Raw genomic sequence first — 27,820 nt, 5'->3', positions numbered from 1 at the left:
AATATGTGCGTTTATATATGTAAACACATGCATATACATTATTGCAGTCAAATGTAAAAATTTAAATTTTTGTTTAAAGTGGTTGTAAACCCTTACAAACCACTTTGACCTACAGGTAAGCCTAGATTAAAGCGGTTCTTCACCCTAAAGGGGAAGTTCCGCTATTCTGATCCCTCCCCCCCTCCGGTGCCACAATCGGCACCTTTCAGGGGGGAGGGGGTGCAGTTACCTGGATAATCCAGGTAACTGCACACACTTCCGGCCAGACCGCCGCAGAACCCCCGCAGACGCCCCGCCCCCCGTTGTGTTCTGGGAAACACACAGTTCCCAGAGACACAGCGGGGGACCATAAGAGACGCGCGACTCGCGCATGCGCAGTAGGGAACCGGGCAGTGAAGCCGTCATGCTTCACTTCCCGATTCCCTGACAGAGGATGGCGGCGGTGGCAGCAGCGAGACGAGCGATCGCTCGTCATCTGCCGCCGACATCGCTGGAACCTGGGACAGGTAAGTGTGATTTTATTAATAGTCAGCAGCTGCAATATTAGTAGCTGCTGGCTTTTAATATTTTTTTTTTTTTTTTTTTTAGGTGCAGCTCCTCTTTAAGGCTTACCTGTAGGTCCAAGAAATATCTCCCAAACCTATACGGTTTAGGAGATATTTGCTCGAAGACGGGCACCGCTATCTATGGCGCATGAGCCGTAGACAGTGGCGCGCTGAGCGGGGCATCGACGATGACGGCAATGCCGCGAATCTCGGCTCCCGTGCGCATCACAGCGCCGGAGCAGCGAGACCCACCGAGAAGATGGATGCACCGGACTACAGGGGACAGCGGTGACTTTTCTGGCTCCTGTGTCAGGTAAGTGACACATAATGGACTACTATGCGATGCATAGTACTCCATTATGCTTTGCCTTTACAGGGAATGAAAGAGGAAGTAAACTCATCAGGGTTTACTTCCTCTTTAACAGCTCTGTACTCATCACAGTATTACTGATCTTTATGCAGTGGTTTGCATTGGTCTATAGACAATAATGCATCTATAGTCAGATCAGTAGAAAACTTTGAGTTTTTTTCCTTCTGTGTGCAAAAAGGCATATGTAGTAAAAAAAAAGAAACCAAAACCCTCCAGTGAGCATCTTCTGAGGGATTTCACTGTAGAATGTAAAAGAGGCCAGATTAGTTCCGATGTCTGACTCTCATTCTAGCAGTATCAGTACAGCTGCGCACAGCATTACAAGATACAATGGAACCTTGGAGCAAGCCGCTGAGGTGTGCAGTACATTTGGCCAGAGGTGCGGGGGCACCAGAGACCACTCAGATTCTCTGTTCCCGAATGTCTCAGAGTGGTCTCCAGCACTCCTGCACCTCTGGCCACATGCGATACTGCATAGACAAGCAGTTGCTGTGGAAAGAATTATCTGAGTTTACATTATTTCCTATGGGGAAACTCACTTTGATATACGAGTGCTTTGGATTACAAGCATTCTTCTGGAAGGAATTATGCTCGTTATCCAAGGTATTGCTGTATATAGAACATAAAAATGTAATTTTTATTTTCAGAAATGCATAACCTGACTTAATAGCATTTTTATATATACAGTATGTTTGCATTTTGATCTCTGTACACAGGGGTTGCTTTACTAAAACTGGAGAGTGCAAAATCGGGGGCAGCTCGGCATAATAGCCAAACAACCTCTAACTTCAGCATGTTCATTTAAAAGTGGTTGTAAAAGGTAAATGATATTTTTTTTTTTTAAATAACAAAAACAAAATTACAAAATATTTACATGTTCTGTGCAATGGAATTGCACAGAGCGGCTGTGAACCTCTTTTTGGGCCCCTCCCCTCTGTTGAGTGCCCCCACGGGAAGTTTCCCATGGGGACACTTGTGTGTGCTCACACCCAAGCTCCGCTGCTGCATCCACTGACACAGGCAACGGGACTCGACGCCCCCCTATGACTGGCTCACAGGGGAGACAAGAGCTACAGACATGCATGGCAATGGATTGAATGAGGGCTCAGGTAAGTAAAGTGGGCGGGGGCGGGGGTTGTGGGAATGCTTAAACTTTTTTTTACCTTAATGCAAGGAATGAAAAAAAAATAAAAATAAATAAGTTTAGGCTTTGACGACAAAAATAAATAAATAAATAAATAAAACCTGGAAGCCGATTGGTTTTCTATGCAGAGTTGCAGCAGATTTTGTATTCTCTAGTTTTAGTAAATCCACTCCAGACTGTCTGACAATTCTTCCCTTGGAAACTGAAAACTAGGCCCGCAGTTTTCAGCTACAATGGACTAGAAAGCCACCTGAAGGAACCAGGATGGTTCCTCGAGGCTGGAATGTTTTTTCAAGGGTTCCTCCTTGTTAAAAAATGTTGAGAAAACTGATCTACAATGTCACCATCTTGTATCTGAGTAGGAAGATCTCTCTAAGCTGTACCCTTTCATACAGCGTGGCCAACATCTACCCAATATCAGTTATTAAAGTAAAACTATAGGCAAAAAAAGTTTGTTTGTTTTTTGTGGATAGAGCAAGGGAGGGTTACAACCCCTTCACATTTCTTTGCTGTGTCCTATTGCAGAGCTTTCCCTTCACTTCCTGTCCCATAGCCAAGCAGTAAGTGAAAGGGCATTCCTTAGGGACCCATAGGTCACCAGAACTAGTGTCCCCATTGGAAAAAATAAATAAAAAAAACTTAAAACTCTCCTAAACTTTGTTCAAAAAAATGCTCTATGTGAACATTTTTTGCTCCAAAGAGAAGTTTTTTTCTTTCACACCGAGGTGGTTTTCAGGTGCTGCAGCGCTAAAAATAGCGCCTGAAAAAAAACGGCCTGAAATCAATGGGACAGCGCGGCTATACCGCCGGCAAAGCGGCGCTTTGCGGGCTGTTTTAACCCTTTTTCGGGCCGCTAGCGGGGGTTAAAACCTCCGCTTAAACTACGGTAAAGCGGCGCTTTACCGTCGACGCCCGCACTGCCCCAGTGTGAAAGGGGCCTTAAGCCCAGTGTGCATGGAGCCTAAGGCTGGATTCACGCCTATGCAGTTTTAGTGCTTTTTGCATCTTGCAGATTTGCACTACAGAACGTGTTCCATAGGAAACCATGTTAAATGGACTGTATTGCAAATCTGCAAAATGCAAAAAGCACAAAAAAAAAAATGCATAGGTGTGAATCCAGCCTTAGACCTCATGCACACTGATATGCCAGTAGCTTTGCAGTGAGTATTTCAACATTTAACGATTTTTGCAATAGCGTTTTTTTTTGGCTTTTTTTTTTATTATTTTTTTTCCCCCAATGGAAATGTTAAAAAAAAGGGGCTGGTGAGCCACGTTTTGAGCGTTTGACATTTTTAAGTGTTTTTTGTTGTCAAAAAAACAGCCCCTGAAGGGCATTTTAGGCCGTTCAGACAACAGCCCATAAACTCCACTGCTGATAAACGTCCAAAAGCATCCATGTGTACATGGACACATAGGATAACATGGAGGGGAGTTTATGAGCTGTTAAAAAAGCCGCCCAAACTCCCAAAAGCGGGAGTTTATGAGCTTCCGTGTGCATGGAGCCTAAATTGAGGGGGAAACCGTGTCAACCAGGCTCCATCTCATTGCATATTTCTGTCAGACAAACACTATAATCTTGCTTGAGGGGATTAGCAATGGGAAGACCTTATCTTTGGGTTGCTGTACCTTCAAGGTTGAGTCAACACTTACGGGGTGTGACAGTATGAGATGCTGTCACTGGAAAATTGGTGATTTTAAATTACACAGAATGTGCACATTGGCTCAGTGAAGGACTACAGAGAGTGTAGCTGAGGAGTGGAGAAAAGTGGAGTGCTTTTGCAGCTTTCTCCAGGTATTGATATATCTGGATGGGGCTCTGTAGTTGGGAGGTTCCATAGTGTCTTGGGTGGGATGGAATATCCAACCATGTGTCCAGGTTTTGTGAAGGACCAACAGGGTGTGTGCTCAGGTGAGTACATTCCTTCTAATGAAGGTATGGGAATACCCCATGGCTCCTAGTTGGCGACATCTCCACCCAAGAGAGACAGGAGGTCTCGAAGAGTCAGAGGCTACAGGTGGCAGCCAGAGCGTGCGTGCGTGTGTGTGCGCGTCAGTAAATGGCCTGAGGACTAAGGCCAAAGTGGAGCTGTGGGTGCTAGAGTAGCTGTCCACACTCAAGAATCCCGTGGTCTGTGTGACCAGCATAAAGAGCAGAGGTACTGCTAAAGAGAGCCAGGTGGGCTAGCATTTTCTGTTTGTGAATTTACTGGAGAAGAACCCCTGTGTGGGAAACCTCTATGTTACTGACTTTTCATTTGGCTTTTAATAAAAATGGGCTACTACTAGGCTCTTAAAACATAATTCCTGACTACAATGAATCACTAGAAAATGCATCTACCACTAGAGCTAATGGCACCCCATATTACAGGTGGCATCAACTAAAACTGCTGTAGTTGTACATAGTAACCAGCTTCTAAGCCCTCGTTCACACTGAACCGATTTTTCATGATTTGACAGATTAAAACCGCGTGACAAGCCACAGCCTATGGCCAGCAATGACACCGTTCCAATCGGCACGACGCTGACTTTTCAGTGACGCACCGATTTGCAAAAGTACTACTACCAATCAGACCAAAATTTTAATCCATTTATAAGCTCGTTTTTTTTTTTGGGGGGGGGGGGGGGGATGTTTGAACGATCAGTGCTGCTGGTTATACCGCGCAACACTGTTCAATGGACAGTATTCTGCCAGCGAAGAAAGCTCCCTACTTTTAGAAGACAACAGGGCTATGGGAAGGGTTCCCCCAAGGTCATTTTTAAGGCAGGGCAAAAGGAGCAGCTGAGCCCTGTCATTGTTGTGGGGCCCAAAGCAGCTGCCTCATACTTGCCAACTATCCTGGTTTAAATTCCCTCGCCCCTTGAGGTTTTAGTCCTGTGCTGTGTCCCACTATCTCAGTGTGAAGTGCTGCTACTAATGCTGTCCAGCTCTGTGCTATTGTTGTGTACAGATGACTCACCTGCAGACCCTGTGTTTACATGTAAATTACCAGCATTCATATGTAAATAGCGACGGCATTCATATGTAAAAGGCGACGGCATTCATATGTATATCATGCCCCCCTGAGGTCATATCCACAGTAATCACTAGCAACCACTCAACAAGCAGAAATCATGTGCTGTAACCTCTAGCAACCAGTCAATGAGTGGTAATGATACACTGTAACCTCTGGCAAACAATTTCAATAGCTGCCTAATCTGATTCAGTAAACTGATTTTGAGTCTAGCCGCTATTTATTGTATGTCTCAGAGCAGGTGGAGAGCGAAACTGCATGGGGGGGGGGGGGAGGTTTTGCCCATGGTCCAATCAATATTAAAGAGGGCCCTGGTCCCCCAATCAGCACAGAGCATGTTCATGGGGGACATTTTTTTTTCAACTCGCTGGTTGAAAAAAAATAAAAATAAATAACACACAACAAAAAAAAAAAAAACACACACGTTAGGCCCCTTTCACACATGCGGACGATATGTCCGTATTTCATCCATCCGTTTGCGGATGAAATACGGACATACATTCATCCCTATGGGATAGTGGGTGTCTGCGGATGAGCATCCGCAGACACCCGATTTCGTCCGCCTCCGCAACAGTCCGATTCTGCAGACGGAGGAAAATCCTATTTTTCTATCCGTCTGCAGAGCGGATCGGATGAACACGGACAGACGGTCCGTGCTCATCCGATCCCCATAGAGGAGAATGGAGAGCTGACAGGGCGGTCCCCGCACAGTGTGCGGAGATCGCCCTGTCCGCAGCCAGCTCAGCGGGGACAACGGAGAGATCCCCGCTGAGCGAGCGGATCTTCACGGGGCGGATCATTACTGATCAGTCAATGACTCATTACTGATCCGCCCCGTGTGAAAGAGGCCTAAAACGTATGGTCAGCCTAAGGAACACCAGCAATTTTATTACTGAGGCAATACCTCTTCATGGGGTTATTTTTTAGTCTTCCACTAGCAGTCCAGTTCCATCCAATTTCAGTTTTCAATAAAATTTAGAGACGTTCTGCTTTGGTTTTCTTTGTGCTAAAACTACAAGCGCCGATTACATGATGCTTAAAGCTAATGACTGTTTAGCTAGCCTAGAATACGTCTTTGATGAGCTGTTGCATGTAAGTCCGGGGCTTTATTTAAGTGGCCAGTTAGAGATTAGCTCCGACAAACAAAGCCGACTGTAGTCTAGGACTTTGTCTTGTATGTCCAATCAGCAGTCCAGTAATAGAAAACTGAAAATGCTAGGCCTTGTTTACCAAAAAGGTGCTAAGCCACTTAATGACGCCTCATTTCATAGAGCAGACTGTAGGCTATGCGGAGATTTAGCACAGATTATTAAAAAGGCCTTGTGTACTATAGCATGCTGAGAAAAACTGGGAGCTGAAAACACCCATTGATATTGTCATCTTGTATGAATGTAATATTTAATAATGCAGAACAACAACTATTGAATTCTAATGTCATTTGCCAGCAACACGTTGATCTGATGCCAAACCATTTCCAGCCATTATTGCCGACAAAAGCCATTTATCATTGTGTGGAGAAGAAATAGAATAAATGCACAGTGCATTAGGATTCCTTTTCAGAAAAGGGAATTACATCAGCCCTGAATATGTTCAATATATCCAAGTATAGAAACAGAAGCTGATAAAATCATCGCAAATGGCAAGGCATTTCTCAGCAAGAGAAACAAGCATCACATGGGGAAAACTTGGCTATCTCAACCAATCAGTTTCTAGATATCAATTTAGATTAAAAAAAACTGGAACCCGACAGCCCACAGCAACAAAACATTTTTTTTTTTTTTTTTTTTTTTTAAAAAAGGTCCTCTTAATCTCAAACTATGTAATATGACAGTCTACAGTCACCAGTGTACCTAATCAGGTATAACTCGTTGTTTACCCTTATATATCAAAATCTGTGCGTTTTCCAAGTTTAGAAGAGAGCTATGGCCAAAACTTTTTTGCCATTACTTCGCTTCTGGGTCTCAGGAGTGCACTTCTCTTGTGATCCAGAATCACCAGACAGTGGGATAAAGCCCATTGTTAGCTGACATAACAGAGCAGCTCCAGGTTACAAAAAGATCTTGTCAATTTTGTCAGGATCCACCCACCTACCTAGCTAGCTGAGAGCCAAATCCACCAGCGCCTGCCCCTTCTCCAGCCCAGCGCTCCAGTGAGCACTGGAGGGGCAGAGCAGAGAGCAGTGACTGACAGTCACTGCTCTCTGCTCCAAGCAGCAGACTAAGACCTGAGCGGTCCGAGGTCATGTTCTCAGGCTTAGAGCTGGCAGGGGGGACATAATGCAGCATCACACCGATGCTACAGCAACCTTTTCCTTTAAACTACACAGGAAGAGATATACTGGGGGTTATTTACTAAAGGAAAATCACTTTGCACTGAAAGCGCACTTGAAAGTAAAGTCGCTGTAGATCAGAGGGGGACATGCAAGGAAAATAAACAGCATATTATCTTGCACATGATTGGATGATAGAAATCAGCAAAGCTTCCCCTCATTTCAGATCTACCCCTCAGATTTAGAGCGACTTCTACTTTGCACTGCAAGTACACTTGAAAGTGTACTTGGATTTTTCTTTTGTAAATAACCCCGAATGTATACCATTTGTTATTTGGTTCCTTGAAATCATGTGCATCTTCTTGTGGGTAAATGGATGTGTTTCCACAATTGCATATTGATACACGCATAGACCCATAACGCATGCAGAGCACATTTGAGTGCAAAATGCTTAGGCTTAGTTTAAGTCAGCTGTTGGGAAGTGTAAAAAAATAGGTGATTGAGCCACATATTTATTGCCCACCCTTAGTCCCCTTTCACACTGCGCACGTGATTTTGCAAGCACGATTTTGCCATGATTTCGGAGACTGCCTGTGTAAACTTGAGGTCTATGGTCCTAATGTGACAAGCGTAGAAGTGTTGCATCAAAGTCGGACCAAAGTAGTGCAGGGACTACTTTGAAGTCAGACATATGAACGGTTATCATTGGGAACCACGGGGTACAATTTGTCATGCGACTTTGCACTCCCAAGTCACAGGAGTTGGAAAGGGGCCTCAAGCTGAAAACGCAGCCGGATAGGGTTGTACAAATGCCGTTGCAGCAAAAAAAATAAAAAAAATAAAAAAAGTCCCTTAAGGAATGGGGCTAGGCTCATTCAAAAACCCTGTAAGGAAAAAAAAAACAAAAAACTGTGTGAATGGATCTGTGAATAGACAATATGGCTGTGCAGGCAGAGCCACACAGACGCAGCAAATTAAAAAAAATAAAATAAATCGGGTAACTGAGGGAGATGGGGGTGGGTTAGATATCAGAGGGTGGGGGCTGCAGAATTGCACCACAGTCCTAAATATAGATGTAGCATGAATTATGGTCAGGAAGGTGGACTTAGTCTTTAAAGCAGTTGTAAACTTAGTTACAACACTTCTACCTACAGGTAAGCCTATAATAAGGCTTACCTGTAGGTACTGTAAAAATGTCCTAAACCTGCGCGGTTTAGGAGATATTTAACATATATTATTGCACCAACGTCATCAGCGCATGCGCACTGAAGAAACGGCCTGCTTGTGCCATTGGTGGCTCCCACGCACATGTGACGTCATTGCAGCTTTCCGGTCAATCACAGCGCCGGAGCCCGTGAACCTAGAAATCACCCCGGGAGACATGTCGCCGGTCAGAGAGGTCTGCGGGAGCTTCTGCAACAGCTTCAATCCAAGGTAAGTATTTCACAATGAGCTAGTATGCAATGCATACTAGCTCATTATGCCTTTGTTTTTTCGGTTTACAACTACTTTAATTTGCAAGCAAATTCTTCCTACTGCTGTAAGTGCTCAGGGCAGCTCACCTGCACGCCTGTCACATTAGGACCAGCAACTGTTCATGCAAATGCTGCACCTAGACTTCAATGGGCAGAATGCATAGTACCTGGAAGCTGATATGCCAGGGGGGAAAATAATAAAATAAAAATAAATGGCCCATTCACTCTATACAGGTATCATCACCTGTAAACGAGGCATAAAACCTAGGGGTATTTCAGTTATACTCTGCCTACAATACGCACTCTAAGAATTTCACAAATAAAAGCAAATATTGTATATTGTTTGTAAGCTGTTAAATTCTTTGCACACAACCAGCATGTGTTTTTGTCTGCCTAGCGGCAAATTGAGGCCCACGGCTACTGGTATACAGAGTTGTTCAGAGTTGAAAGTCATATGAACAGTTGACTTGCAAAAGCGTTACAGGAGAGCAATATAAACATACCCATTATGCATCTATTCACTCATCGAGACCCGTGCATCAATATTACAAACAAGTAGCCATTGCAGCAAGGAGCACATGGAAGGGCAAAGCATGCAAAACAAAAGCAAAGAAATTCCCAGCTCAACTTACCAACCATCCTGCAACCAACCAAATTATCCCATCTAACAGTATGCGTTAAAAAAAAAGGGGGTTTGGTTTGTACACATTTGCAAATACATGCCTAAGCTACAGAGCCCCGTCAAGGCACCTCAGTACTTCCTGTAGTCCTAACTCTAAATTTTAAGAGCCTCCACAATGACAAAGCAGCAGACAAGAGGCCCAGAAGAAGAAAGGGTAAGAGTAAGTGGGAAAAGGAGAAGAAAAGGTCCCCCATGCTGGGGATGGGGTCAAGTTAGTTGGAGAGGCCTAGGTCGGGAGCAAAGTAGGGAATGCATAGGACCACCATGGGGCCCATACTTTAAGAAATTTGGCATGAGAGTCGTGGAGGATACTGGACATTTTTCAATGGATCACGAGGGTCGTCAAAGCGTTAATCTCTGAAAATGAAACCGCTGGCTTTTTCCAGGCCCTCGCTATTTTGCGCTTAGCTGCGATAAATAGATATGTGGCTATTTTCTGCTGGTGAGAAAAGAGGCCCAGGAATCGGGCAATAGAGCAATGCCAGTTTGGGGTCCTTGTGGAAAAGTACATGTAAGAGGGTAGATAGACGAGGCAGGGGCCTTCACCAATATTTCAACAATACAAACAAATGGCTACTGCCCTCAGCTATAACTGGCCTTTGCCTGTGCTTTTAATGAAGGGTAGGCCCCCTCCAGGTTCACCTGCTCTCTGCCTATCCATTATAATGCATGTGCTTTTAGGCTGGGTTCACACTGGAACCGGCCGCGGATTGCACAGGAGTGCTGTGCGTCCCCGTTCCCCATTTCAGGAACGAATCAAGGCCAAATCTATGCCTGGATTCAGCCCTGAAAAAGGAGATAAAGACGCACAGCATTTCTGTGCAGTGTGCTCCACAGCCGCAAAAGGGATATGTGAACCGGCTCCATAGGGAGCCAGTCACATTCTCCTGCTATGCGAATTGGATGCAGGGAAACCCACATCTAATTCGCATAGGTGTGAACCCGGCCTTAATTGTGGAGGCTCTCATAATTGAAAGTTAGGCCTACAGAAAATATCGGGGTGCCTTGACGGGGCTCTGTAGCTTATACATGTATTTGCAAATGTGTGCAGACTAAACCCCTGTTTAAAGCATACTATCAGACAGGTTTTGTTTCTCTGCATCAATATGGTACCCATGAAAGCTGCTCATCTTTAAAGTATATGTGAGCCCTCACCTTGTAAAAAAATAAAAAAAAAACCCCATTCAGTTTAAATTAGAAATGAAAAGCACAAAGACATTTCTGTATAGCTATAAAAAAAAAAAAAAAAAAAAAATTATAAATATGTTTTTCTCCTTTTTTACAAGTGATCAAATTCCCTCTGTTCTCAGCTGTATAAAGAAGTTCAAAGAGTAGAAACAGTGGTACACTAGTCTTCCCAGTGAGTGGTCTGTGCATGGGGGGTGTGTCAAGACAAGTCTAATCATTGGACGAAAGCAGGCTGGGCTCCCAGTACAGCTAGAGAACTGTCCATGGTGCACTTCCCTGCTTACTATAGTCCGTTTTCAATAGGAAAGCAGAGGGATTGACAGGAATACCAGGGAAGTTATAAAAGCATTTTGCACTTTGCGGAAACTACATGTACATTTTCGAACACAATGGTGTGAACAGGCCCAAATGAAACATGTTTTTTCTTCTCGACGTACAATTCAGACTGCTTTCATTAATCTGTAGGCTTGAAAATAAAAAAAAGACGTTCCTGACTGGCTGCCTCTGGTACGAATAATGATTCATTGGAGAACTTTCAGTCGTATTCAAAACAAGAGCTTGTGAAGTGACACCACTAACACTTTGCAATGCACTTTTGAAACTTTGATACTTGCACATAGTATGGAGGTTTGAACATTGGTAATCCTGGCAGAACATTTCTTGAATTTCATTTTGCACATATAATAAAATTCCAGCTTCCAGAATGCAAATAAAATGAACACTGTATTTGTATGCATGCATTTGCACGTATTTGTGTGTGGAAAATACTGACCGACAACACAGATTTCTATCACTTTTTTTTTCTGATCTATGTACACAGAGATATGGTCTGCATTATAACAGTGGAAAAAAAAATGCCTGTACAGCTAAAAACCCTGCGTTTTTAGGCAGCGGTGTGAAAAATGAATTAAGCTTTGGCGCTAAAACCTAAATGGTGTACTAAAAATGCTAATATTCTGCAAATTACATAAAATGAAGCCCAATGTGGGAATTTCACCAATACACTGTATATGTGATATTAAAAATATATGTGAATGGGAATGTGTATCCGTTATCTTACATAACAACTATGCACAAGTGTGGTAAAAAATAATAATAACTATGCACAAGTGTGGTAAATAATATGATGAAAAATACAACTAATCTATCACAACTAAAAATGTAAGTGCTTTGGTAAAAAGTGCTTTTGCTCACATAAATGAGCCAATACTTATACTCTAAAAAGTGATAATCAAAAAGGCATTGTGAAACTACCAAGTGAAAACATCAAAAAGATCATATAATGTCCAATCCAAAATATATTATAATGTCCAACTGAAAATATTTATTCAAAGTCGCATCATCTAGTTGCTGAAAAAACGCATAAGACTTTTATCAGATAGGAAGGTGAAGCAAGGTGACTGGTGAAAACAAGGGTTAAATTCCTCTCCGGTGCGCCACTCTGTGTTAGAGAAGAAATGTATATATGCGCTCACCAGACATTAAACCCCCAATGGGTTAGCCAAGCAGTCACAGTATGAGCCACTGTGCAGCTCTCTCAAGGCTCTGCCACCGCTGTGCTGTGGGGATATTTTACACTCTTCCTTCCGTGAATGGTCCGTTTAGCGTTTGTACATGAAGGGAAACAGAAGTACAGCCATGGTGCAATATTGTTGTGTAAACGTACAATGTTTATTAAAATCAGTTTTACTCACAAATTCCAAAAAAGATAGATCGCTGTGAAATATGTTCCGCCGGCGTTACTGCTTGAATAGCAGTGTAAGGTGCACGTTCTAGGCCACGCCCTACGCGTTTCGTCAGAGCGACGTCATCTGGAGCGGCCATATTGGTGCACCTTCACGTTTATGTAGGGTGCAGTGCTCTTCTGCGCTTGCGCGATGTATTAGCGCCATTTTAATTGTGGGAATGCCCTATCCGAGCCGCTGTGCGTCTATATTGTATGGTCTCTTGTGACAGTATAAACGTGGGAAGACTCTTTGCTTATTGTCAATCCAGGGTATGCCGTCTTCTATTGTGTAACGGTCACAATTAAACTTTTGCCTACATGTTTGTAATTGCGGACTCCGGGCATGGTGAGATATAATAATGTAGCACCGCAACCTACATAACTATTCCAGTATACTTATAAAGGGAATATCAGCAATTATGCATGAATACAATTGGTATCTTTCAATATACTCATAAAAAGAGGTTAACCACTGTACATAAAAACAATTAGTAAAATTAATATAAAATTAATACAGTGTATGTAAAAAATATATGTAAAACATACAGAAAAGAAAGGAGAAATTATTAAAATATATAAGGACCAAGTATATAAAATTTAATATATTTAATATATTTAATAGTAATACCCTGACCAGCTGCATATTGCATGTGTTACCTGCTGGGCTTCCTGACTACAGGATTTTTATATGTGTTTATTTTCAGTCTGAATGGTTAAAAACAAGAATACAAAAAACTATATGTCCACTATATTAATAAATGGACATATTCCCCGGTAAAGAGGACAGGAGGAGAGGAAAAAAAACTAAAAGTGAAAAAATGTGTATGTGTGCTACTAAGCTCACACAAATTAGAAAAAACTTTTTTTCTCTTTTACCAATAAGCTGAAATAAATATATTGTGGGGAGATATTGATATCTGCTCATTTTTAAAAGGCCTTATTTTAAAACATTTGTTAATAGGGCAAACTAGATAGAAGAAGTGCAATGAAAGGAAACTAATAGTGAAGTTGAATGGGGAACTCAGTGTTTAGATGTATACCTCGTTTCAAGGCCTTGTGCATGGCCTTACATGTTGCTAGACATATTCTCCAGTAGGGGGCAGACTTTTTTCTGTAATGTCAAACAATTATTGGTAGGGGGGGGGAGAAGGTGCACCAATATGGCCGCTCCAGATGACGTCGCTCTGACGAAACGCGTAGGGCGTGGCCTAGAACGTGCACCTTACACTGCTATTCAAGCAGTAACGCCGGCGGAACATATTTCACAGCGATCTATCTTTTTTGGAATTTGTGAGTAAAACTGATTTTAATAAACATTGTACGTTTACACAACAATATTGCACCATGGCTGTACTTCTGTTTCCCTTCATGTACAAACGCTAAACGGACCATTCACGGAAGGAAGAGTGTAAAATATCCCCACAGCACAGCGGTGGCAGAGCCTTGAGAGAGCTGCACAGTGGCTCATACTGTGACTGCTTGGCTAACCCATTGGGGGTTTAATGTCTGGTGAGCGCATATATACATTTCTTCTCTAACACAGAGTGGCGCACCGGAGAGGAATTTAACCCTTGTTTTCACCAGTCACCTTGCTTCACCTTCCTATCTGATAAAAGTCTTATGCGTTTTTTCAGCAACTAGATGATGCGACTTTGAATAAATATTTTCAGTTGGACATTATAATATATTTTGGATTGGACATTATATGATCTTTTTGATGTTTTCACTTGGTAGTTTCACAATGCCTTTTTGATTATCACTTTTTAGAGTATAAGTATTGGCTCATTTATGTGAGCAAAAGCACTTTTTACCAAAGCACTTACATTTTTAGTTGTGATAGATTAGTTGTATTTTTCATCATATTATTTACCACACTTGTGCATAGTTATTATTATTTTTTACCACACTTGTGCATAGTTGTTATGTAAGATAACGGATACACATTCCCATTCACATATATTTTTAATATCACATATACAGTGTATTGGTGAAATTCCCACATTGGGCTTCATTTTATGTAATTTGCAGAATATTAGCATTTTTAGTACACCATTTAGGTTTTAGCGCCAAAGCTTAATTTATTTTTCAGATTTCTAATCTATTCCCATCTTGAGGGATAGGTTTCAAGCACAGGCAGCTTTAACCCTTCACAGTTCACTTTATTGTAGTCATTTTAACATTTAAACTTATTTAAACTTGTCTAGCAAACAGGTAAATTTGTCCATAGCGCAATCTTATCTTTTCTTTTTGCTATTAGCGGTGTGAAAAAGCCTATAACTGGGGCCACTTTATCCAGAACAACCAAATAATACCCTCTCAATAATAATACACCTAAAATTTCTCATCTGCCATAGAAGTATAAAAAGGTACGGCAATAACTTGTTTCTGTAGAGCAAAGTCTATTTCATGCGAGCCATACACAGCTAGACTTCCTTCATTCAGCCCACAGGCTCCCGGCATGAATGGAGGCATCTCCCCTACCGACTATTGTATTCTGACAGCTGCAGTACCTGTGGCTGCCCCAATACCTACTATTGCATCTGCCACGCTGCTGCCCTCTGATGGGTGCAGCATTGTGAGATACCAATAGGAAGGGGGGAGGGGGGGGTGTAACTGTTCACTGTGAGGAAGTGAAGGTAGTATAGGGGAAGGGCGTTGTCTAAAGGGACCCTAGAGAATAAAATAGCAATCGTTGCAATTTTTTTTTTATGTCACAGTATTTGCACGGCAGTTTTTCGATGCCTACTACACAGGAGTGACCCAGGCCTATGATAAACATTGTTCGAGGTAGCTTCTTGTACAAAGCAGAAGAGAGAAAAAAGAAAAACTACATATTCCCTAGAGTTCTGCTTTAACTCTGTACTCCAGCCCATAGGAGATACACCTGTTATCTGTGCAGAAAGCTCCTTACTTTCAATTTGCTACTATGATCCATCACTGCAGCGCCCAGAAAAAAAAAAAAAAACTGTAGTCATATGCCAACTACATAAGTTACTACTTGCAGGAGCACATCTCAAACAGAAGGGCGCCAAGGCCTGTCGATCGGTCACAGAGATGGAGCAGGTGTGCATGGAAACCAACAGCTTCTATGACCTCATTCCCTCATGTTTACCAATCAATACACCCATGCTGAGGCCCATCTTCACCCATGTGTGCAGACCCGTGCAGGCAGCCTGTTCAAGTCAATGACAGATGGCCAGCTGCATCAGCCAACAAGCACATCCCTAAGGCTAGGTTCACATCTATGCATGTGTAGTTAATGCCTTTTTGAGGCCAGTTACCCAGTGTTTTTTCATGCACGTTTTGCATGTTTGAGATGTGTTCATGTTCCTGAGAGGGGGCACCTGTTGTCATGCAGGAAACGCACCAAAAACACATGCATTTTTCATGCGATTCTAATGAATTCAGAAATGCACCGTGCTGCGTGTAAAAAAAAATAAAAAAAATCCCTGCACCTTTGCAAAAATAAAATAAAAAAAACGCACCAGTGGAACATGACCCAAAGGAATTAATGTCAAATAGACTGTAGTGCATTTCTGCAAACGCACTGAAAAACACAGATGTGAACCTAACCTGAGTGTACAAAGCACACATCAGAACGCAGTCTGTCATCCCTAGAGGTGTGCGCTAATACCTAAACATATGTTGATTTGAACAGGCTGCCTGAAAAAAATAGCATGGGCATCCTGCAGGGGTAAAGACGGCCCTTTGCGCGGGGGTACAAATTGGTACACCCATGTGAATGAGGCCCATCTTTCATTTTCAGAGCTTAAGGCCCCTTTCCCACAAACGGTCCAATTGGAACCTCCATTCTCCTCCTTTGACCACGGGTGTAAACGGACATGTGTCTGTTTATACCCGCCTACCTCCAATCAGATCAGATCTGCCAAAAACAAACAGAAATGGGATGGGTTCCCCTCCGTCTGGGTGAATCTGATCGGAGTCAGGTGTAGCTGGGCTGTTTACATCTGACTTCCCATAGAGGAGAGAGCTGTATCCTTACACAGAGCAGACACTGACCTGTCATCCACCTACTCAACAGGGGATCAAGGGACAGATCCCCCACTAAGCAAGCGAATCGCTGGCAGAGTCCACCCCATGTGAAAAGATCTGCTGAAGATAGAACCTGATGTGGTTAAATAAAAAATAAAAAAAACGCACTTTCAATGTTTTCGGGTGCATTTTCTGGACTCCCAGCATGCACCTGTATAACTTGAACGTGTGAATCCAAAAAACGGACTGCAGGTGTGTTTCCTACAGAAATCAATGAGACGTGCGTTTCTGAAACAGGGTACCAAAGATGCAGCTGCAGGACTTTCCAGAATTCGCCATACTGATGAGAAGAGATCCATAGGATATTAAAGGGAAATTATTTTGTTGCGCTTTACCGCTAGATTTTAGTGAGGCAAAGGGGCCTCAGAGTGCTAAACTGGGAATGCAAAAAAGCTGAGCTAAATGTGGGCACCTTACATGCCTTCTGTACACCTTATGTGTCACTTTGCCCTCAATTACCTAGAACAGCCATAGACCTGGCCGGATTATACCCAGGGATGGTTGCTGCAGTCAGATTAGAAAACAACCATATAGTAATTGTCTCTCTGTACACACCCCCTGACTCAGCAATCTCAATGGAAGACATCAGACAGGTTAGAATCGCTCAATCACTATCCTCACCACCCTGACACTCTCTCTAGTTATTATGATTATTATAAGAGATTTGTACAAAGCTTTCCAAAGTAATGGGAGACAGCAAAGCTCCAGTACAGAGGATTGCTTCTCAGCTGATCCAGGTGCCCATGTTTACATTATATTCCAGACAAAACATGGATTTACAGCTTTACACAGAGAAAGGAAGGATTAGAACCCCGGTCAGGTTTCTTGTGTGGATCTGCCCCGGTGACCACTGATGGGAAATAACAATGGCAGGAAGTAAATCTTTCACTGGGGACACCAGTTGTGTTGACAGCGTCAATCTGAATTGGTTTCCCCGTAGGACTCCATTACGCTTGTGAGCATCATTGCCATCCCACTGAAAATTGGACTGTGGTGCCCGACTTTTTTATTTAGAGGCAGTAGGGCTCATTAACAAGTAATATGGGGGGGGGGGGGGGGGGTTAAATCAGGCGGTTGAGCCACTGTTTTACCACCCACATGAACACTACAGATAAAACAGTTTGCCGCTGTAGACGCGCCATGGATACAGCAAAACCTTACCGGCATATCACTTTTGGTGGGTGGTGCCACCTTAAATCGTGAATATTAACGTCCTACGGAGCAGCACCACAATGGCGTGCAGTGGCCATGATTGCGGCACACTAGTGTGGCAGTTATAGGGTTAAGTCAGGCAGTGAGGAGGCGACGGGTCACCTCCTCAGCGCCTGTCAAATGCCGAGTGTGGATCACTTTTCAGAGGAGCAGCACTGCCCGCCACACTCGCCAGCATGTGAACACCCAAGCGATGCGATGCAGCAAAACAAAAAAAGGGTCCTGCGCCATTTTGGTGTGATGCAAGATGAATGGCTCAAATCGCACCACACAGACATCACAGGTGCGATTCACATGTGATGTGCTGCATCGTGCCAGTGTGAACCTAGGCTATGGGGTGATGTTTCCCCTCCTGGACGATTGTTGTAACCCTTGAAAGTCCACAGCACCCCGCCGCAATTGCAGGCAACACACAGTCGCTGGGTTCACAGTGATGCGAATTGGATGTGGGTTTCGCCGCTTTTAATTCGCATGACAGGAGACTGACTGGCTCTCAGAAGGTCCTGTCCATCTTTGGCTCTGTTTCAGGTCTGAATTCAGTCAAATATTTGGACCTGAAACAGTAAAGAGGGACACACCGGACCGCCTGCTGTGCCCTGCACCCGCACATAGTGTGAACCCAGCCTCACTCAAATGTGTGGCGTTTGGCATGGGCCTGCCTTCTGAACATGGCCTGTGGTGTCATGTTTGTGATGCAAGGTGTGATAACAGACCACGTTAAAATGTTGCTGGTAAAAACCACAGCTCGATTGCCTATGTTTATTGCCCCCGCTCCCTCAGATATAGGGGACATTACTGCCTGTTACACCCAAAGACAGGAACAGAAGGACAATTCTCCAATGGGACACAGCGAGGAATCAACTGACCGGGGGTTTAACCCTTTCCTGATCCATCCAAAACTGGAAAAAAACAAAAAAACAAACACACACAACAGCCTTTGGCGGCACATATTATCGAAGGCCCCATTCACACCACACCTCTGTGCATAGCCCCACAATAACACATGGGGGAGATTTACTAAAACTGGAGCATTTAGAATCTGGTGCAGCTCTGCATAGAAACCAATCAGCTTCCAGGTTTTATTGTCAATGTTTAATTGAACAAGCTGAAGTTAGATGCTGATTGGCTGCCACGCAGAGCTGCGCCAGATTCTGAGTACTCAAGTTTTAGTAAATCTCCCGATGGTTTGCTTACTGTGTCATTCATTCTTAAAGTATAACTAATGACAAAACTATATTTAGTTGTGAATAGAGTGGGAAGGGATTAGAATCCCTGTCATGTGTTATTGATGTCTGTGTCCTCATTAGGGAGATTCTGCCTCTATTTGTCATGTTTACCATTATCATTGAAAGTGAAAGTAAAAGAAAAGCCCAAATTCTGGGAAAAGTAAGAGGGGAAATATTCCAATGGGGACACCAGTTCTGGTGACCAATCAGGACCTCTCTCACTTTTAAAGGAAATTCCTCTCACTTTCTGTTTGTTGGGTGACAGGAAGTGAAGGGAAATCTCTTCAAGCAGCAATATAAAATCTGTCAGGGATTATAAACCACCATTACTCTTTCCAAAATAAAAAGAAGTTTAGCAATTGGTTCTACTTTAAGCAGCTAACACATGTATTGGCGCATATGGCAGCTCATCCAAGTGAACGCGCAGAAGTGTAATGCACACCTGTAATGGGGCCTAGGAGCGTTGAGCAGCAGGGCAGGGCTGGCCTGTCACCCCATTAGAAGTTCATACAGATAATACATAGTAATGTGATAACAATAATGGGTAAATGAGGGGACTGACACAATGGGGACTCCACAGTGTATGAGGAGCAGACACGTGACTTCCTGGTGAGCCCCGCCCCCCGGCTGTGTTGTGTCTTTGGCAGCCCACGTGACTACTCACCTCCAAAGAGGTGCGGGGAGAGGTGAGAGGGCAGCGATCCAATCAGTAGCCTGGAGCCTCCCCCTCCCCCCGGTGCCCGGTCTCGGCCTCCCTCCTCGGGTGTGCTGTTGCCGGAGTCCCGGGCCGCTCCGGGAATGTTCAGTCCGGCCTGGCTGAGCGAGGCCTGGCTCCGGATCCCCCCGACAGACCGGCTCCGGGCATTCAAAGCCGGCGGCGTGTGTTCCGATCCACCGGCCGCCCCCGCCGTGTGAGCGGCGGAGATATACGGGTACCTGTTCAGGGGGGACGAGGTGGAGGCGGCCACCCCCGCCGGGCCCCGGATCGGTCCCCGGCCCGTGCTGGAAGGGATATCCGAACCGGAGTACGCCCGGGTCCGACCGTCCGAGGCCGGGCTACTGCTCTGCCGTCCGCCCATCCCCGGCCGGGTCACATCCAATGAGGGGTGTCCGGGGTGTGTGATCGCTGATCCTCCTCCGTGTATCCAGACACCGGCACTCCGCTACATGGTGCGCCGGGGCTACCTACACCTCCGCATCATACACACGGCAACCGACCGTCCTCCTCCTCTACACCGGGACACTCCGAAACTTTCCCCGTCCAATGTCTGTGTGCTGACGTGATCCCAACCTGATCGTCCGTCCCATGTGAGGGCAGCGAGCTACCGACAGGAGCCTGTCATACATGTGTGCCGCTCTCCTCCGCCCCGCCCACATCACACCGAGCCTGCCCTAGACTCCTCCCCCCTGTCACCGTCTACACTGCGCCCAGCACATCTCCCCTCTGTCATCCTCCTTTCCCCCCTGTCATCCTCCTCTCCTCCCTCCTGTCACCATCTACACTGCGCCCAGCACATCTACCCTCTGTCACCCTCCTGTCATCCTCCTCTCCTCCCGTCTGTCACCCTCCTGAAATCCTCCTCTCCTCCCCTCTGTCATCCTCCTCTCCTCCCCCTGTCACTCTCTTCTCTCCTCTCCTGACACTTTTCTGCTTCCCCTTGTCACTCTTCTCTGCTTACGGTTTCCACTCTCCTCTTTTCCCTCCTGTCACTCTTCTCTGCTTCCGCTTGTCACTCTTCTTCCTATCAGTTTTTCTTCTCCCACTTGACTTTTTTTTTTTCTCACCTCTCTCCCTGCAAAGAGCTCTCTCCTCCCCTGCCTCCTGTCACTCCACTTTTCTCACCACAGCACCTCCTGTCATCTCCCTCTTCTCTCTTCTCTCCAGTTAATCTTCCTTGGTTCTTCTTGATCTTTTCTGCTCCTACCCACCACCCTTCTCTCCTACCCATCACCCTTCTCTCCTTCCTACCTTCCCTGTCAGTCTTCTCTCACCTCTGTGTCTCCTTCACTCACTCTCCATGGTTTGGCATTTTAGTGAGCTGTCCCCTTCTTATAGCTCCTCCTTCCCCCATCTCTGCTCAGTATTTGTCATGGAATGTATACCTCTTCTATGTTCTTATGGAGGCTCCAGAATGTTTATACACAGCACATTGATCTGTTGTCGGCATTTGTGGTTCTTCTAAAAAAGGATTGTATTTATTATAATGGCACTTGCTTGGGCCAGTGTTCACAGCAACATAGGACCTATGGGCTTATGTTCATTTCAAGAGTGCTTTGCATACCTGTACAAACCCTACTTAAAGGCTCATGCACATAAATAAAGAGAGGCAAAAATGAACTCAAACGTGACCTTCATGGCTTTTTCCTTTGCCCAGGGAGATACAGACAGGTGTGTACATCCGGCCATAGATGTAAATAGCTTTACATAATTGTACTCAGTTAAACACCAATGCTTTCTTGTGTCAGATTCTTCTTGGGGCTTCAAGTCTTCTGTGCTACCATCCTGGCTTCTGGAGCTGTTTGGCGTTTTCTGATGATGCACAGCCGGCCAGCCCCCGTTCTGTGCATGCACATGATGGTGGACTGCTTTGAGACGACTGTAGCCTCCTGGGATGTGTGACATATCCCAGGAGGCTGCAGGTGGATTGGGGCAGTAAGGAATGAGGAGATGGGAGCACGTACCATGAAATAAAGGTGCTCAAAACCCCCTCTCCCCACGCATATCTTCAAAAAACCTTCAGTTTAGTCATAGGAGACTGGATCAAAGTCTAGACTAGACCATGGGTTCTCTGCAGCTACTTTCATGTGATTGGACAGTGGTAAACAAAGCTGTAAATACAGCCACAAAATACCCCCACCCTCACCCCACAACCAGCAAGCTACAGTTTTATAGTAACCAATACAAATTGTATCTTAAAGAAGAGAGGGGAAGAGGCGGCTGTACTCCAAGAAGAGTAAAAAAAAAATCCTATTTTTCATAATTATACAGGATCAGAGTCTAGACTAGTGGTCTCCAAACTTTCTAAACAAAGTGCCAGATTTCTGTCCTTCAGACTTTAGGGGGGCCGGACTGTGGCCATTGGGAGTAGAAAAGGTCCCGACATTAGTGGGAAAAAATTATGCCCCATTGTTTTTCAGTGGGAGTAATTGTGCCCTAGCATTGGTGTCAGTGGAAGGAATTGTGCCCCGCTGTTGTCACTGGGAGGAATTGGGCCCCATCATAGGTGTCATGGGGCCCCTTTGTTGGTGTCATTGGGAGAGATTGTGCCCCATTGCTGGTGTTATTGGGAGGATTTGTCTTCCCTCGTTGGTGTCATTGGGCTGAATAGTGCCCTATCGCTGCTGTCATTGGGAGGAATTATGCCCCATTGCTGGTATCAGTGAATGAAACAGTCCTCCAAGGGCTGGATAAAAGCAATCTGGCATCCAGGGTGGCAATTTGTAGACCATGGGATAGCCAGAAGTAGTCCAACTAAAGGGTGGCCAACACAGCTAAGGATTGCAAACGGCCCCATGAAAAACAGCAGATCAAAGAAGGGTTTGATAACTCAGTGGTTTGAAGCACCTTACACCCAAACCTGGCATTGGAAGAGACCTGAATATCTACTTTGCAAAACTTGGGGGCAGCCTTTCAAATTTAGGAAACAGATGCCTGATGCTGCAAAGCCCATGAAACCCTAACAGATCTGGTTGAGTGTGCCTTAACAAGAAACTTCGGAACCCTATGGTTTAGGCTAGTGGTCCACAAGGAAATTTTAGTGGTCCCAAGGGGTTCTGCCGCAAACCAACTTTGTGGTGGATGTATACTGCCCAATATTGTTTCCAGTGTTGTTCTCAATTCATGCCGACAGTCAATACTGTCAGCGTATTCATAGCCGATGCCTCCTCTGTAGTTCCAGCTCCTGTGAACTCCGAGGGAGGCGTCGGGGAGTAGTGCATAGAGTGGGAGGTAAAAAAGGAGGGGACTTCCAATGGCAGCACTGACCTGACTGTGGGAGGGAGCATGGAGCTTGAGCGCATTGCTGGATAAGGAGGTGAGATCCAATGTTGAGTCTGTGTAAGGCAAGCGGTGGGGGGGGGGGGGGGGGCAGAGAACTGGAGCATTTTACGTAAAATTTGTTCCAGTGGGAGGGTGGCAGAGAGACGGAGTATTGTGTGTATAAGGCATGTAAAATTCATGTTAGTGGTCCATGGCATTCAAAAATGTGAGTTTAATGTTCCGTGGGGTCCGAAGGGCTGGCGACCACTGGTTTAACCTATAGGCTTGAATGATGAATTGTCTACTCCACCTAGTGATGGTGGAGAAGGAGGCAGGGAGTCTTTTTGGAAGGATACAGAGGGAATCTGCCAAAAAAAAAGCTGTAGCTGATGATTAATCTCAACCAGCATGTATCACATCTAGACAGTGGAGAGAAATTTCTTTAGAGTGTTTCAGAGAAGCATGTATATAGGAAAGAACAACGTCAACTCAGAGACCCTTCCTTGCAAAGGCTCACAACGAGGAAGGCAACCTTGCAAGTTAGATCAGATGAGGAAATATAATACTGTGCAAAAGTTTGAGGCAAGTGTGAAAAATGCTGTAAATTAAAGAGGAAGTAAACCCTGACCGGTGTTCTAATTCATCTCTTCTCTATCCAAAATGAAAAAAAGTTTTCCCTTTAGTTATACTTTAGATCCCTAAGGTTAAAAAAACAGGCCCAAAGCCACATATTGTACACATGTACAGTGCCTTGCAAACTTATTCACCCCCCTTGGCTTTTTACCTACCGTATATACTCGAGTATAGGCCGACCCGAATATAAGCCGAGGCCCCCAATTTACCCCCAAAAAAACTGGCAAACTTATTGACTCGTGTATAAGCCGAGGGTGAGACATGCCTGTCCATCCCTGTGTGTGTGTCCGTCCCTGTGTGTCCGTCCATCCCTGTGTGTCCGTCCATCCCTGTGTGTGTGTGTGTCCATCCATCCATCCATCCCTGTGTGTGTGTGTGTCCATCCATCCATCCATCCCTGTGTGTGTGTGTGTCCATCCATCCATCCATCCCTGTGTGTGTGTGTCTCCATCCATCCATCCATCCCTGTGTGTGTGTGTCTCCATCCATCCATCCATCCCTGTGTGTGTGTGTCTCCATCCATCCATCCATCCCTGTGTGTGTGTGTCTCCATCCATCCATCCCTGTGTGTGTGTGTCCATGTGTGTGTGTGTGTGTGTGTGTGTGTGTGTGTGTGTGTGTCCAGCCTACCTGTGTCCCGAGCCTCCGTCCCGTGCCTTGCCTCCTTGCCTCCGTCCCGTGCCGTGCCTTGCCTCCTTGCCTCCGTCCCGTGCCGTGCCTTGCCTCCTTGCCTCCGTCCCGTGTCGTGCCTTGCCTCCGTCCCGTCCCGTGCCGTGCCTTGCCTTGCCTCCGTCCCGTGCCTTGCCAGGATCGCCGCTCTTCGTCGGCGCCTCGGCGGCCATTCTAAAATTCGAAAGCCGCGCCTCCGCCTCCGCCTGTGATAGGCGGAACACTGAATTTCCCAGCAGCCTGTGTTCCGCCTATCACGGACATCGTCTCATCCTCGTACTACGGACGAGGATGAGACGATGTCCGTGATAGGCGGAACACAGGCTGCTGGGAAATTCAGTGTTCCGCCTATCACAGGCGGAGGCGGAGGCGCGGCTTTCGAATTGTAGTATGTCCGCCGTCTGTCTGCTCGATACGCTGATCGAGCAGTCAGACGGCGATGACTCGAGTATAAGCCGAGGGGGGCACTTTCAGCCTCAAAAAAGAGGCTGAAAATCTCGGCTTATACTCGAGTATATACGGTATTTTGTTACAATACAGTCTTTAGTTCAATGTTTTTTTTTTTTATCTGAATTATATGTGATGGATCAGAACACAATAGTCTAAGTTGGTGAAGTAAAATTAGAAAAATATATACATAAAACAATTTTTCAGAAATAAAAAAACTGATAATTGGCATGTGCGCATGTATTATTTGTTATGAAGCCCATTAAAATCTCTGGTGTAACCAATTACTTTTAGAAGTCACATAATTCATGAAATGTATGTCCACCTGTGTGCAATCTAAGTGTCACATGATCTGTCATTACATATACACACACTTTTGAAAAGCCACAGAGGCTGCAGCACCTAAGCAAGAGGCACCACTAACCAAACACTGCCAAGAAGACCAAGGAACTCTCCAAACTAGTAAGGGACAATGTTGTTGAGAAGTCAGGGTTAGGTTATAAAAACATTTGCAAATCTTTGATGATCCCTGGGAGCACCAGCAAATCGATTATAATCAAATGGAAAAAACATGGCACAACAGCAAACCTGCCAAGAGACGGCCGCACACCAAAACTCACGGACTGGGCAAGGAGGGCATTCATCGGAGAGGCAGCACAGAGACATAAGGTAACTCTGGAGGAGCTGCAGAGTTCCACAGCAGAGACTGGAGTATCTGTACATAGGATGACAATAAGCCGTACGCTCCATAGAGTTGGGCTTTATGGCAGAGTGGCCAGAAGAAAGCCATTACTTTCAGCAAACAAACAAAATGGCACGTTTTGAGTTTGCGAATAGGCATGTGGGGGACTCCCAAAATGTATGGAGGAAGGTGCTCTGGTCTGATGAGACTAAAATGTAACTTTTTGGCCATCAAAGAAAATGCTATGTCTGGCGCAAACCCAAAACATCACATCACCCAAAGAACACCATCTCACAGTGAAGCATGGTGGTGGCAGCTTCATGCTGTGAGGATGTTTTTCAGCAGGTGGGACTGGGAAACTGGTCAGAGTTGAGGCAAAGATGGATGGTGCTAAATACAGGGATATTCTTGCGCAAAACCTGGACCACTCTGTGTACGATTTGAGGCTAGGATGGAGGTTCACCTTCCAGCAGGACAATGGCCCCAAACACACTGCTAAAGCAACACTTGAGTGGTTTAAGGGGAAACATGTAAATATGTCGGAATGGCCTAGTCAAAGCCCAGACCTCAATGCAATAGAAAATCTGTGCTCAGACTTAAAGATTGCTGTTCACAAGCGCAAACCATCCAACTTGAAGGAGCTGGAGCAGTTTTGTAAGGAGGAATGGGCAAAAATCCCAGTGGTAAGATGTGGCAAGCTCATAGAGTCTTATCCAAAGCGACTTGGAGCTGTGATAGCCACAAAAGGTGGCTCTAAAAAGTATTGACTTTAGGGGGGGTGAATAGTTATGCAAATTGACTTTTTCTGTTATTTTGTCCTATTTGTTGTTTGCTTCACAATAACAAAAAAAAATAAAAAATCTTCAAAGTTGTGGGCATGTTCTGTAAATTAAATGATGCAAATCTTCAAACAATCCATTTTTTCCGCCTGTTAAAGCTCCTTTTCTAATATATCTGTAAACATTTATGCATGCTTGGATACATAGGCTAACATAGAGGTTCTTCTACCGGCTCAAAAACAAAAGTGAAATGCCTGTAAAAGAGGTGTTTTAAACCCTGTGTGCCCTAATGCAGGTGCCTTGCAGTAGAACTTCATGTCATTATGCACATTTTGATGTGGATAAGCCCTACTTGAATGGAACCCTACACTTCATTATCAGTTGCCAGTGTAAACCTGCTATTAAAGTTGACCATATACTGTTAGATTTATTTTCTAACTTTCGTACAGACATTCTTTTCTGCCATCATTGAACAACTAATTTCAAATGTTCTTAACATTTTATCCAGACAGACTACTTTAATAGAATCCCAGATATTTTAACCACTTAACTGGGCACTTAAACCCCCCTCGTGACCAGACCAATTTTCAGCTTTCAGTGCTCTCCCACTTTGAATGACGATTAATCATGCAATACTGTACCCAAATACATTTTTCGTCCTTTTTTTCATACAAATAGAGATTTCTTTTGGTGGTATTTGATCACCTCTGGGGGTTTTTTTTTTTTGCTCTATAAATGAAAAAAGACCGAAAATTTGGAAAAAAAATGAATTTTTCTTAGTCTCTGTGATAAAATTTAGCAAATTATGATTTTTTCTTCAGAAATGTTGGCCACAATTTATACTGCTACATATCTTTGGTAAAAAAATAACCCAAATTTGTGGATATTATTTGGTCTGTGTGAAAGTTAGAGAGTCTGCAAGTTGTGGTACAAATCATAAAAAATTTATCAGACCTGAAGTACTGGTGGCCTATTTCATTTCTTGCGACCCAAACAAGCCAGGAATGTACAAATACCCCACAAATTACCCCTTTTTGAAAGTAGACACTCCAAGGTATTTAGTAAGATGCGTGGTGAGGCGTTTGATGTTGTCATTTTTTCCGACAATTCTTTGCAAAATTAAGATTTTTTTTTTTCCCCACAAAATTGTCATTGTAATAGGTTATTTCTCTCACATGGCATGTGTATATCACAAATGATGCCCCAAAATACATTCTGCTACTCCTTCTAAGTATGACGATACCACATGTGTGGGACTTTTTCACAGCCTGGCCACATAGAGAGGCCCAATATGCAGGGAGCACCATCAGGTGTTCTAGGAGCATAAATGACACATCTAACTTGTTGACTACCTATTACACTTTTGAAGGCCCTATACTTTTGAAGCACCAGGACAATGGAAATGCCCACAAAATGACCCCATTTTGGAAAGCTAACACCCCAACATATAATCTATGAGGCATAATGAGTCTTTTGAATGGTTAATTTTTTTCCAGACGTTTTTGAAAAATGTGGAAAAAAATGAAAATGCTTTTTTTTTTTTTACAGAAAGTTGGCCATTTATAAGATATTCCCAACACATAGCATGTACATAGCAAAAATGACACCCAAAATACATTCTGCTACTCCTCCTGAGTACAGTGATATTACATGTGTGAGACTTTTTCACAGCCTGGCCACATAGAGAGGCCCAATATGCAGGGAGCACCATCAGGTATTCTAGGAGCATA

General features: G+C 44.4%; 1 protein-coding gene across 2 annotated transcripts in view; it reads right to left on the bottom strand.

The window, feature by feature from the left end:
- Positions 1-20,932, bottom strand: part of ZNRF2 (zinc and ring finger 2) — a 162,525-nt gene extending 141,593 nt beyond the window's left edge. The window contains exon 1 of one of the 2 annotated variants that reach the window (XM_077491495.1): positions 19,566-20,932. In XM_077491495.1, coding sequence (XP_077347621.1) covers positions 19,566-19,980 — 415 coding nt within the window. In that variant the 5' untranslated portion in view covers positions 19,981-20,932. The remainder of the gene's footprint in view (positions 1-19,565) is intronic. The other variant, XM_077491494.1, reaches the window with a different exon arrangement.
- Between the last annotated feature and the right edge of the window lie 6,888 nt (positions 20,933-27,820).

The sequence above is a fragment of the Lithobates pipiens genome, unplaced genomic scaffold (assembly GCF_037356315.1).
Source record: "Lithobates pipiens isolate NorthernLeopardFrog02 unplaced genomic scaffold, aLitPip1_a1.2 Scaffold_19, whole genome shotgun sequence".
Taxonomy (NCBI): Eukaryota; Metazoa; Chordata; class Amphibia; order Anura; family Ranidae; genus Lithobates; species Lithobates pipiens.
This window is presented reverse-complemented; position numbering and strand designations above follow the sequence as displayed.